Source organism: Panthera uncia, chromosome B4 (genome assembly GCF_023721935.1).
Source record: "Panthera uncia isolate 11264 chromosome B4, Puncia_PCG_1.0, whole genome shotgun sequence".
Classification (NCBI taxonomy): Eukaryota; Metazoa; Chordata; class Mammalia; order Carnivora; family Felidae; genus Panthera; species Panthera uncia.
The window spans coordinates 74,645,478-74,658,494 of record NC_064809.1 but is presented as its reverse complement, the minus strand read 5'-3'; the positions used below and the strand labels follow the sequence as shown (position 1 = coordinate 74,658,494).

The window sequence follows — 13,017 nt, the reverse complement described above, 5'->3', positions numbered from 1 at the left end:
ACGCCCGGGGCGCAGGCCGGCTCGCCGCTGCCCCGGGCCCGGCGAGCCCCCGGCCCGGCGCCCGCCCCCCCGCCGGGGCCGCAGCGGACCCGCCCGGGCCACGTGACCCAGGCGGCCGTGTAGACCGGCCGGGTGGCTGGGGACCCGCGCATGGTGCGCCCCGGGCGGCTCCTGCGCTCTCCTCCGCGCTGCTTGTGCCGGCTCCCTGTGAGACTTCTCCGGTTCCCGCCTCGCCGGGCCGACTGTTCTCGGGCCGTCTACCTCCGCTGGCCTTCTATCTCCGTCCTTGGTCTTCCCCTTTTCTTCTCCTCGGGTCCTGGGTCCAGCTCCTCCTTTTCCTCCTGCGACCCGGGCATCCTGACCCGGCCTCACTCCCGGCAGGGCTGGAATGATGCGATTCCCCAGAGGGCAGCTCCACTCAGCTCCCTGCCCGGCGATGGCGGGGGCGGGTGGCCGGGCTGGGCCGTGCGGGGCGGTCCGGCCGTCGTGGGCCTCTCCCTGGCCAGGCCAGGCCAGGCCAGGCTGGCTTCCCGGGTTGGAGCGGGGGCGTTTTGGGAAAAGCGGGCACAGTGCCAGCCTGTCCTGCGCTCGGCAGTCCTCGACGCCCGGTAGCCCCAGGAGGCGCCCTCTCCTGGGCAGCCCTGCCAGCCCCTCCGGGGGTGCAGAACTCGGGATTCCAGTGAGTCCCGAAGAGGGTGGCGGCTGGGAGTTCACTTTGTCCATGGGACGGGAGGGAGCATGACCGGCTTCGGTTTTGTTTTGGGTCAGAGACCAGCCCCTGGAACTAGGGGTGGGGGGTGCTGGCGCACCACCGACCTCCTGCGCCTGGTCTTGGCCTCTCCTGCCTTCCTCCTGGAGTCCCCTACTCTGGATCCCAGGTTTTCCCTCTCCTCCTCTGCTGCTCACCTCCTCCTTTCTGTCTTCTTGGTCTTCTCTTCCTTCAAACCCTCACTCAGTCTTGATTCCTCTCCCTCTTGCAATCTCTGCTCTGCTCTTTTTCTCCTTCGGTCTCTCCCTCCAAAACCTGTCTCTCTCTTTCAGACTTCTTGTCTGTCTCTTCAGTCTCTCCACCTGCCCTTCTCCCTCTGGCAGTCTCTTCCTCTCTCCGTCTGTGTCTCAGTCTGCCTCATGATCTCTTTGTCCCTGTGTCTCGTTTGAGTCTCTGCCTCTTAGGCTCTCTCTCTGTCTTTCTCCTTCCAGTTTTCCTTCTTTCCCCCTTCTTCTTTCCTTTTACAGTCTTAGCCTTAGGCTCTGGCTCAGTCTCTCTTCACCTCTGTTTCTATCTCTTCTGTTTCATTTCCCTTTGCCTTTTAATTTGTGACTTTCTTTGTTTCTGTCTCTACCTCAATTTCCATGTCCATCTCTATTACATGTGGTCTTTTCCAGCCCTCTCATCCCTGGACTGGGTGACACTTTCTTCCAGCTCCCACCCCCATCCTCCTGTCCTTCTCCCTTCTCCCTGAGCTCCCAGCTGCTCTCCACCGGCCCTCTCACCCCTCCCTCTTCCCAGTCTCAGGTTAGGCACGTAGGGAATGAGGCTGGAGGGCCCTCCAGGGTTTGGAGGAGGGGCAAGGGCCCACCCCCAGGATCCCTGGAGAGGAGTTCCACTAAAGACTCCACCATCTGCTACTACCAGGCGTCCTTGGGAAGCACTCAGCCCAGTGCCCGGTACTGAGTAAGGCTCAGTAGAGTTTCCTCATGTTGTGTGTGTATGTGACTATAATTTTCCAAGTCCCCTGAGGGCTCCATGTGGAGCTATGCAGAGGGTGCAGCAGAAGGAGAAAACAGGTACCCTTCTGGTAGTCTGTCCAGCGGGGACGAGGGGGAGGGGCCCGGAGGAAAGCCAAAGACCTGGAGGAGCGGGCTCTGGGCTCCGTGGCAGCTAAGAGGCCAAAGAAAACAGGGACCAAAGAAACCCCGCTATTGTTCCTCCTCAGTTCCGTGTTTCCTCCCAGAGCAGCTCCTCCTCCACTTCTCTCCTCTGAAGGCAGAGGTCTGTCTGTCCTTTCTGCCATGGGTCCTGGAGCCCTGCCCCTGGAAGAGCATAGCAGCTGTGCCCTGGATTTTCACCTGGGTTTGGGGCTGAGGGCAGGCCTGTCCCAGACTGGAAAAATGACCCTGATGACCCCCCACCCCCCACCCCAGGCCTCAGAGGGCACAACTGGTCACGTTTCCAAGGCCTGTGCCTGAGGTCCGTCCGTCTCTCTCCAAACATCAGGGTTGCTCTGTTCCAAGGTTGTCACGAGAAACTACTCTAGCTACTAGGTCCTGGAATTGTCTTTGCCCTGAGAACTTGGGCCCTGCCTTGCCAGCCCCAGAGGAATGCTTTCCGCGACCTCTCTGGGCTGGGAAATAGATCTCCCCGTGTGCGGCAGGGAGAGTTAGAATCTCTCAGGGAGAGCTCCCTTCCCTCCTCTCCCGATATAGGGACCCCTGTATTCCCTGGAACAGGTAGAAATGGTAGGGTAACTGGCAGCAGATATGCCCCTGGGGCCCCACCCACTCCCCAGCGTTGAGAAGAATCATTCATTCATTCCACAAGGGCTTACTGAGCAGTCGCTGTTTAGCAGGCACTGTTCTAAGCACTGGGGATATAGCCAAGAGCTAGCAGACTACCTGACTGCCTGGGGGAGCGAACATTCTAGTGAAAGGAGACAGACGATAAACAGTGGACACATGTAAATTAGTGTGATAAAATCTGGTAAGTGCTATGGAAGCACAGAATATGGTAAGGGGGCTGGGCAGGCTGGGATGGGAGTGAAGGTTTCTTGAAATTTTCAATGGGGTGTCAGTGTAGGTCTTATTGAGAGGCTGACATCTGAGCAAGCACTTGAAAGAGGAGAGGGGGAGATCCAGGCATATATCTGGGAGAAGAACATTCCAGGCAGAGGGAACAGCCAGGGTTACTGGAGCAGAGAGAACACCGGAAGAGCATAAGGAGGTGAAGACAGAGGTGGCGGAGGGGGGCAGACCCGTGCACCACCAAAAGGCCTGCAGGCTTCACTGGAGAGAAGGAAGAAGTCACTGAGCTGAGGACTGGTATGGTCTGACAAAGTGGGTTTTTGTTTTTTTTTTTTTAATGTTTATTTCTAAGAGAGAGAGAGGGAGCAGGGGAGGGGCAGAGAGAGAGGGAGGGAGACAAAGGACCTGAAGCAGGCTTTGCATCGTCAGTGCAGAGTCCCGTGTGGGGCTCGAACTCACGAACTGTGAGATCATGACCTGAGCTGAAGTCGGACGCCTAGCTGACTGAGCCACCCAGGTGGTCTGACAAAGTTTTTTAACTTTTTTTTTTTTTTTTTTTTTTTTTTTAACAGCAACTCCTTTGCTGTTGTGTTGAGAAGAGACCAGAGGGACAGGAATAAAAGCAGGTAGGCTCCTATCCAGGGAGAGGTGACAGTGCCCTGGACCTGAGTGGAGGTACTGAAGGCAAGTGATGGGATTCTGGATCCCTCAAAAAGGCAGCACTGACTGGAACCCCTGATGGAGCCCGTGTGGCATATGAGAACAAGGAGTCAAGGTGACTGGAGCTTTTTGGCCTGTGCAGCTCAAAGACAGAGATGTATCTGTTGAGATGGGGAGGACGGTGAGAGGAGCAGGTCTGGGGAGCAGAGCAGGTCAGTTTCGGACATGTTGAGTATTAGGTGTTGTCCCAGACCATGGAGCTCCCTGTCCTGACTTTCTGACACGGTGCTACAGCCAGCACAAGGGGACCAAAGGGGACCGTTCTTTGCTCTCTCTGAAGGACACACAGTTTGCCCATATCTCGGTGCTCTCTCCATGGTGCCACCTGGGTCACAAAGCCCAGGGTGCCCATTTTGGCCAGGTTGGCTGTGGGAATTTGCCACCACAGGCTACCTTAGTTGAATTGCTTATTCAGCATTGAAATTCCTTCTGGACCATACCTAACAGCAGCTCTGGGGAGCTCATGACACGTGAGAGACGCCAGTCTGTCTTCTGGCACTTTGGACGATATTGACCATTTCTAAGTTGTGGAAGAAATAGCACTTATTGGCAAATGAGCATTTATTGAGTGCTTACTATTTACAGTGCACTGTGCCAGACAAGACAGAGGAGGGAAGATAGATAGGAGAATACCATCCAAGAGCCGGAAGGAGCCCTGCCCCCAAAGGGCTTACAGTCTTGCCTGGGAGGCACTGCATATATACAGAATCACAGCTTAAAGATACAAGACAACGTCAAGGCAACATTTTGCAGGCACAAAGTGAGGATGTGGGAATGGGTGCTTCTGGGACCTGGTGGTCAGCCACCTTTTCCCTTTAGCTCAAAGCCCTCTCTGTCCCCAGCTCAAGGACCTGGAAGCCTAGCCACCTGCCTCCATGGTGCCCTGCCTCTGTCTGGTTCTGAGTGTGTCTGACCTCCATCCTCCTCCGGCCTGGGAGCTTTTCAAGGGCAGAAACCAGCCTGGTGTTCTTTGTCCTTTACTCCCTACCCTGCTGTGGCCGTCCCCAAGAGATCGTGTCCATCACAAGACAGAGGGCTGGGCTTGGACAGGCTCAGGGGCTCCCAAGAGGGAACCAGGACTTGCCTCAGACCAGACCTGGTCTCCTGTGAGTTCTGCAGGGACAGACCATGGGCTTTTGAATAAGAAGGCCTGAGTTCAAGCCTTGGCTCCACTACATTCAGCTGTGTGACTTTAGACCAGTCTCTGAAATGCATTTCCTTAATCTATAGAATGGGAAGAACGATATTTGTTCCGCCTGTCTCACAGGGTTGGGAGATAATCACAGGAGATGATAAGGATTGTGCCGGAAATGTTAAAAGCCCGTGTAGCTGGAAGTCATTGTCCTTCTCTAACCCACCTGAAGTTTTAAGAGGAATAGATGAGCCAGTGCATATAACACACCCAACAAACTGGTTGGGACACAGGAGATGGTCAGTTGGCATCGGGTCCCCTCCATCCTCATCACTTTGAGTCCTGCTTCGACCTCTGACCTTAGTGACCCCGATCTGAGCAATCAGGACAGGAATTTGTGGGGATGTCACATCTGGCTCTAGGGGAGGTGCAATCCAGGAAGTGGAATAGACATAGAAATTCTTGGCAACTTCCGGGGGGATCTGCTGGGGTGAGGTAGAGTGGGGATGAGGTGCCCGAGACACGTTCAGGCTTGGCTCACAGCTCAGTGCCTTACTGCCTTTGAATGTCCAGAGCAAGGACACTCAGCTACCACGAGTACAGCCCTGGAGGTTAGCTCTTTAGTCTCTGATATAACCCCTCCCCTGGTAGTGAGTAGTGAGCCAGGTGGCTGTCACCAGCTGTCTGGGGTTTGGAACAATCATCTTCATAGCACCTGTGGCCCAGGGCAGCCTTTTTGTGACCCCAAAGGGAGCTCTGGTCGAGGAAAAGAGAAAGAAAAGCATAGATGAGGATGTGGTCACAGTCACACAGATGTTCCTCATACCCAGTCCATCTCAGAAGGGAGTGGAGGTCAGGAAGGGGCTGGAGACTCTGGTGCACAGTGGGTGCTTGGTGCCCTGTGGGACAGACACAGATAAAAGCCTTGAAAGCATGGAGGCAACAGTGCATGGAAAAGGGGGCTGAAGATTCGACTCTTAGGTTAGCTTTGCAGCAGGCTGGAGAGGGAGGGAGAGAATGGATGGACTGAGTGGTGGAAGGAAGAAAATGGGAGAACAGGCAGGGGGTGCTCAGGGTCAGGAGAGGTTAAGAGGCTGGACAGGGAGGGGGCCAGCCCCAAGCCCACCTCCTTCTGCCTGGGCTCCCAGGGCTTTCCTTGGCACTGACCGCCAACTAAAGAAGGTACAAGAGGCCGAGGATCGGGCCCCTTCCGTATTCTCCCCGCAGGAAGCGGAAATAATGAAATAATCTCAATAATGCGTGCTAATGGTATGAGGAATTACAGTTCACACAGCATCTTTACATGCATCATCTCACTTAATCCCAGTTAATCTCATTTGAGAACCATTGCACTGGCCTGGAAATTTAGAAGCCCAGGCTCTAGACACAGACCCACCTCTGCCTGGACAGGTCATTTCCCTTCCGTGGTCCTGTCAGTGCTAGGCTGCTCTCCCCCCAGTAACTGTCCTATGGTGGAAACTTAAGGGGGGGAAGAGAAGAGAGGTTCCTGGGGAGGAAGAGCAGTGCCTGGGGAGGGCGCCTGTGATCTGGGGCCTGAATGCCTTGCCCAGCCAGCCATCGAGGAGCTAGAGCGTGCTGGGAGAGAGGGCTCACTTGCGAAACAGTGTCTCCTTTCACCAAGTGTCTGGTTGCAAATCTCCTCTCCCCAAGACAAAGGCCAGGGGCCCACAGAGGGCTTTTGTTTTCTCTGCCACAGGCTAATCTCTGGGGCTGGAGACCCCTGGAGACGGGGGTCTCATGCACGCATGTGGGGGATGTACACACACATACAGGCATGCGCACACATACGCCCGCTTCCTTCTCCGAAGAGGTCTTCCCTCGGGCCATCCTTGGCCACCCAACCCTGCCTTTTTCCAGAGGCCACTTCTAGGGGAGCCATTCTCTGGTTGATATTTCTGTCTCTAGCAGTGGATGTTGGCAAATCTTGGGGCCCAGCGCTGCAGCCCAGGGGAATTTTCCACGAGAGGCAGGGTAGGGGTTGGCAACCAGGGCCCTCCCCTCCCTTCAGCCCTCTTACAGTGGCCTCTGGACCTTCCCCTTCCCCTCTCCTGGGGAGCACTCTCTTAGAGCTCCTGCGGGTGATCAGACTGCAGAAGAAGTGGATTTATTGCGGGTGGGGGAGGAAGGGGTCCAGAGGGGAGTGAGAGGTTGCCACCCAGTACACTTGCACCAACACAGGCACAGCCGCTCACACTCAGGAGCGTGCACAACCGTGCACTTGGGGACAGAGAGGCACTCACACTTGCCCACTAGCAAGACCTGACGCGCCATTCCCAGACCCGCCTCCCCAGCAGTACCCGTGTCGGCCCCTCCACAGCCTCCCTTTGCCTGCCGGCCTTCCGTCCCCAAGCGTCCAGCTCCCTGCAAGGGGCCAGAGGTCGACTACTCGCTGCCTGCAGCCTGGGGACAGGCGTGGGGGGGGGGCGGGGGAGGGGGAGGAAGGGCTGCCGGGCTCACCGCCACCCCGCAGCCCCGGCAGCGGCTGCTCGGTACCGGGGCCGGCTGCGGACCTGGGGAGAGGAGGGGCGGGGCGGGCGGCCCGCAGGCAGTCATTCGGCGCTCCCCCGAGCCGGGGGCGGGGGTGCCTCGGGGCCGGGCGGGCGGCGCGCTCAGGCCTTGCTGCCCCGCGGGAGGCTCTGCGGCGAGTGCAGCTCCACCGACTGCCGCCGCCGCACCTCGCGCTCCTCCCAGTCGGCGTCGGGCTCCAGCCCCTTGAGCACGGCCAGGCGCTCCGCCAGGCTCTTGGCCGGCGGGAACAGGACGTAGTTGTAGAGCAGGGAGCCCAGGATGGCGCCCACCAGGGGTCCGATCCAGAAGACCTGGGGCGGGCAGAGAGGACGGTCGGCGCGGGGGACAGTGGGCACGGTGGGCACGGTGGGGCCGAGCCCCGACTCCGCCGCGCCCTTCAGCCTCGAGACGCGCTCCCCACCCCAACTTCGTGTTGAAAGGTGTGTGTGTTGGGGGGGTGTCTCCCGCGCGATTAATGCAGTCATCGGCGGATTGGCTTGGTAATGACAGCTGCAGCTGTTGGGGAGGACGGCTCAGGGGGAGGTTCGAGGTGCGAATTCCAAGCGGACTGTGTGTGCCTCAGTTTCCATGCATGGTAAGAATGCCTACCTCCTAGGGTGGCCGTGAAAACTAGAGCAGTTAGTATTTGCAAAGCACCTAGAACGAGGCCTGGCACATACTAGCCCTAGGTAAGCCTAAATAATAAAAATACACGTGTGTAGCTGGTATCAGTATGACCACTTGTGGAGCTTGCGGTGCCCTGTGCAGAGCTGTTTCACACCTCACTTAAGTAACTTCGCTTAACTCTTCCCAAAAGCCTATGAGGTTAACAACTGCTGCTATCCTCACCTGCAGATGTGGAAACTAAGTCTTGGGCATCACACCGGAGGGAGGAACCCACTGCTCCCCCGGGAGGAGGGGAGGTGTGCGAAGGGTTTACTGAGCTGTGAGCCCACTCTATTCCAGCCCTCGCTGAGATGGGGCTCTTCGGGAAAGGGAAGGCAGGGAGGGAGATTTCGGCCATTACCCAGTGGTCATCAAACTTGCCGGTGACAACAGCAGGAGCCAGGGAGCGGGCGGGATTCATGGAGCAGCCAGTATAGTAGATCTAGAATGGGAGGCAGGGGTCAGAGAAGAAAGGAAAGGGAGAGGATGGGGGTGGTGCGGGGAGTCCTTGCGCCCCTCTGCAGTACTTGGCCTCCGTTGAAAGGGACCCCCCCCACCTCGGGATGGGCAATTAGTCCATGTATTTACAGAGCTCTGTATTCATTGGAGACCAGAGTGAGACCTGTTCCTTTGGGGTGTCTGGGAGTCAAAGCTTCTGAGATGTGGCCACGTGCCCGTCCCTCTGGGGAGTTCTGTGTATCAGTCCCTCTGGGGGGTCTTTGTGTCTGTCACTTTGGGGGGGGGTTCTGTGTGTCTATCTCCAGAGTGGTCTGTGTGTCTGCTTCTTTGGGGGAAAGTCTATATGTCTGTCCCTCCAGGGAGGCTGGAAGCAGTGGCCATGACTTACCCCAAGGAGGTGGCCCAGGGTCACAGAGAAACCGATGGAGAGGGCAGGCGTGCCCAGGTTGTCTCCGCGACGCTCGTCTGTGGAAGCGAAGATGCAGAGCACCAGCTGCAGGGTCAGGAAAAGCTCCACGGTAACGGCCTGGCCAGCTGTCGTGTTGTTGTTGAGCTGGGGAAAGAGAGCGGGGAAGGGAGCGCTGAGCAGGCTCCCCACTCTGGCTCCCTCCTCCTGCCCATCTGCAGTTGAGGCTCCAGAGAGGCTTCTGGGCTGGGGCTGGAACACCTGGGCTTATCAGCCACCTTAGCCCAAATGAATGATGGCTTTTTCCTGGACTGTGGCCCAAAGGCAGGGGGATGGATCCCAGGATGGCTTGTGGTTCCCAGGCCAGAGGTAGAAAACTGACTCCATACCTGTTGGACTTGGGGGCTGTGGTCGTGTGCCTGATGTGAGAGGAAAAGGATGCTGAGGTCTAGAATTTGTTTCCTGAACAACAGGGAAGAGGTTTTGACTGCAGTGGGAAGCTTTAGGGCAGGTAACAGAAGGGCCTTCCTTGCTCTCTAGGCCATTAAGATACTGGTGTAACAAGAGGTCTGTCGTCTTTCTTCCTGCACAGGGCCCCCAGCAAGGGTCTTGGGACTTGGGTCTGGGGATGGTCCTAGGGCATCCCCTCACCCCGTGAGCCCAGGGTACAACTCTTTCCTTTAACCTTGCCTGTTCCCCTTGATCTTGCCTGCTTCATACTGCGTTTCAGACCTCAGTTTTGCCCCGTGGATTTGTTTCCTGCACATTCTGTGGAGGGTGGGGTGGGGGCGCTGGTGCCCTATACTATGATGCCTCCACACCCATGTGGGGAGCCCAAGGTCCCAGTAGACCCTGCCTTGGGTAATGAGAGAACTTGGGGCTGAGCAAAGGAGGCAATTTCATAACCGGGCCGCACCCAGCACTGGATTTCTCCCTTGGTTTCGTCATCCTGTCCTACACCCTGCCTTAGAGCACTGGGCACTGCACCTGTTGGCACTGTGACAGCTCTCAGCTCCCACGCTCCCTCTCCGGGCCCTGAACCTCCACCCCTGGGCCCTAGCCATTGGGCCGGCCCCCTTGGGTCTCTAGGGTCTAACCTCAGTCCCCCCTGTGTCATCCAATGTTAGAGCCTCTAGTGGGGGCCAGCGAAAAGAGCTTCAAAGGCAGATACTTTGGATGCCTGTAACTTGCCATAGGACTCTACTTCCTTCAGCCTCAGTTCATCCTTCTGTCAAATGGGATAACAAAACAGATGCTGGAAGACTGTGCGAGGACTGGAAATGACAAGGGCAGAGCCCCAGCCCCATTCTCGCTGTTAAATGGCTTTTCTGAGGAAGAGGTGTAGACGTGGATTTGGTGTCAGACGGCTCTGTGTCCACTTGCAGGTGCTGACACCAGCTAGTTCTGTGATTTGAGTCACTGAATGCTGAGCCTCAGCTTACTAATTGGGGTAGAGGTATCACAGAATTCATTTTACAGCGTTGTACCAAGAGGTAGGTGATATCCGGCCTGGCACAGGAGAGGTTCACATCAGTGATGTCTTCCTGGTGGCTAGCTGGCCTTTCCAGTGACCTCCGAGGACACCTGGAACAGCCTTGGGGGTCATCTAGCTCTCTAGCCTGAGGCCGACCCAGCCCCACTGCTGCCCCATTCCAGCCAGGCAGGGTTCGCCCTAGTTCCTCAAGATGTTAATGCTGAGCGGTGACTTGGAGGATCCTCCCCAGACCTTTTCTCATCCCTGAGACCCCAGCCTCATCATATTTTCCATTTTGAAAAAGAAAGAAATTCCCCAACTGGGACACCTCTTCCCCTTGCGTGAGAAGGGGCCACCTGTGCAAAGGAGGCGGTGGCCACGGAGACTGTGGAGGACCCTTCGGAGACATCAGAGCTTTTATCCAGTGGCCCAGGGATAGAGCAGGCCAAGAAAGGCAAGAGATTGAGGCACGAAAGAGGCACTTGCTGCCCTGGCTGGGGATGGGGGGGTGTGCGTGGAGCAACAAGTGTATTGAGGGGACATAGACTATGTCCCCCCCACCTGTGGCCTCAGATGCCAGGGCGCTGCACAGACCTAGGAGAGGTGGAGGGTGGGAACGTGGAGGGGGAGGGATTGTGGCTTCCCCCTGAGCTCCCAAAGTGCCTAAGGTGTCCAAATAACCACTGTTTGTGTAATCAGCAGTTAGTCACGGGCTCTGGGGACCTTCTCCAGGGTCTGGAGAGACCTTGCCCCTTCAGCCTTCCCTTGACTTCTGTACTTTCCCTGGTACTGACAAACTTTTGGCCCACCTTTTCCTTCTCTGAGCCTCAGTTTCCCTGCTTGCTAAACAAGTCTTAGCTGATGGCTCAGTCTGGGTTTGAAGGCTGGCTCTGGCACTCCCCCCTTTCTGAACCTCGGTTTCCACATCTTTAAGCCACAGATGTACGCATCCCTACCTTGCAGGGCTGTTGTGAGGTGTCACCATGTGGCCTGTGAGGAGTACCTGCCGTGAAGCTCACGCACGGTAGACGCCGAAGAAACATCGGGTCCTTCTTCCCTCAAGAAGACCCTTGGGACTAGCGTTCCGAGGTTCCTCCCGGTTCAGAAAGCAGAGCCGCTTTGGGACCTCGTCTTCTGCTGAGTTCTAGCCCAGCCCTCACTGTATTGCAGGCATCGAGTCAACAGAAACCCTGATGCTCTCTTCCTCGGTGAGCCTCGGGGCAGAAGGTGCCGGCAGACCCTGCCTGTATCCTGCCTCTGCTCTGAACTTACTGCTCCTTCCACCCTGACTCCCTTATGACACCAGTGTTCCTGGCTCCAGCATCTCTCCCTCCCTCCCTCCATCTCTCTCTCCCCCCACCCAGACCTTCACCCAGATCTGGTCCCTCCCATCTCACCCTGTACGAGGGACTCCCCAGGGTCTGCCCCTTACGGAAGGGGTGAAGTTCTGGCTACTCACTGCATTAACAGCCAGGTCCCCTCGGATGTCTGGTGGCGTAATCTCATGGAGCAGAGCAGCCCCTGCCACAGCCCCCAGCAGCTGGGCGGCCACGTAGAAGGCAGCTCGGAGAAAGGAGACGTGGCAGCCTACTAGGCAGGCCACAGTCACGGCAGGATTGATGTGAGCCCCACTGACGTGGCCCAGAGCCTGCACCAGGGTGCCGATACCCAGGCCGAAGGCCATGGCGATCTGCAGCACAGAGGGCAGAGCCTTTGGCCAGTTGAGGGCCGAGCCGAGGCCAAAGAAGACGAAGAGGAGTGTGGCCAGGAACTCTGCAAACACCGCCCTGGAGAAGGCTATGGACCGGAGTTCCCACATGCTGTGAGGCCTTCCGGGGGGCTGGCCCAGCAGTCGGAGTGGAAGGAAGCTTGTGGAGTGCTCTCTCGCGTGCTTTCCCTCTCTCGCTCACTCTCTTGCTCCCTCAGGGTCTCTGGGGAGGCTGGGCTGTGGGCATTTATAGGGTTCTTCCAACCTGGATTCGGACATGTGAGGTAGAGGTGGAGTTTGGGCCATTACCTTGTCTCTGCTGTGGCTGCCTCCTGCCCCCACTCCCCACCCCTGCCCACCCGCATGCCTATCACCCCATCTTGGCCTTCACAGCTGAATAATGTTCCCCATTAATGAGCTCCAGATAAGGACTGACGTCCCCTGGTTTTTCCGTGTTTGTTCCCTGGTTACCCCAGGGCTGCTGCCCCAGGGCCTCCCCTACCCCCACTGGGTCTGTGAATGGGGATTCTCTCAGGGGCTTGTGCCAAACCCCCTCCCTCTGACCCAAACTGTTGGTCAAGGCAGGGACAACGCCTCTCCCAAAACTGACCATGAGAGAGGATGTCAGTGCTACCCCTTCTCGTGATTGGGAAGTCCTTCCTGTCGTTAACCTCCAATTATTCCCTCTTGAAGGGGATGGAAAACAACTGGTTGGCTTGTGACATGAACCTTCCAAGGCATAAAGGTTTTGTCTCTTCTGTGCTCGCTTTCTTGCAGTCAATTACCCGTAAGTCATTAAGCTTTACCTGCTCCCCGGAACCCCAGCCAAAGAGCAGCTCCCATAGCCTAGAGGGAGGGAGTGGTTTCAGTGGCATTAGGACCCTGGCCCTGGGGACTGGGGTCAACCTGGGGTTGACCGAGGAAGCTTTGGGCTTCCGTTCCAGCATCACCCTGCCCCATCTCTGTGATTTACCCTTTCTTGTCCATCTCTGTGAACAAGGGGTAATAAACTTACACGGGGTTGGGGTTTGGATTAAGTGAAATAATGTGAAGTGCTCAGAGCTGCCCTGGCCCACGGTAAGCTGTCAGTGAATATCAGCTATTATTCAGAGCATTATTTAGACTCTGAGGAGGAGAACAGGTCTCCCAAAACTCACATGGCAGGGTCCCAGAAGCTGTGA

At 56.9% G+C, this 13,017-nt stretch overlaps 1 protein-coding gene across 1 annotated transcript; it reads right to left on the bottom strand.

The window, feature by feature from the left end:
* Window positions 1-6,390: 6,390 nt before the first annotated feature.
* On the bottom strand, window positions 6,391-12,588 carry AQP2 (aquaporin 2). The gene is made up of 4 exons (XM_049625429.1): window positions 11,588-12,588; window positions 8,637-8,801; window positions 8,151-8,231; window positions 6,391-7,434 (listed from the first exon to the last, which is right to left on the bottom strand). The coding sequence occupies exons 1-4, from the start codon at window positions 11,945-11,947 to the stop codon at window positions 7,225-7,227; spliced, it is 816 nt and encodes a 271-aa protein (XP_049481386.1). The 5' UTR covers window positions 11,948-12,588; the 3' UTR covers window positions 6,391-7,224.
* Window positions 12,589-13,017: the final 429 nt, after the last annotated feature.

Excerpts from the sequence above, each read along its gene's own strand:
- AQP2 (XM_049625429.1), bottom strand. The coding sequence starts at position 11,947 with ATGTGGGAACTCCGGTCCATAGCCTTCTCCAGGGCGGTGTTTGCAGAG. Across the intron at positions 8,232-8,636 it reads CCCTGGGCCACCTCCTTGGG|ATCTACTATACTGGCTGCTC; the intron begins GTAAGTCATGGC and ends CTCCCATTCTAG. Across the intron at positions 7,435-8,150 it reads GCAAGTTTGATGACCACTGG|GTCTTCTGGATCGGACCCCT; the intron begins GTAATGGCCGAA and ends TGCCCGCCCCAG.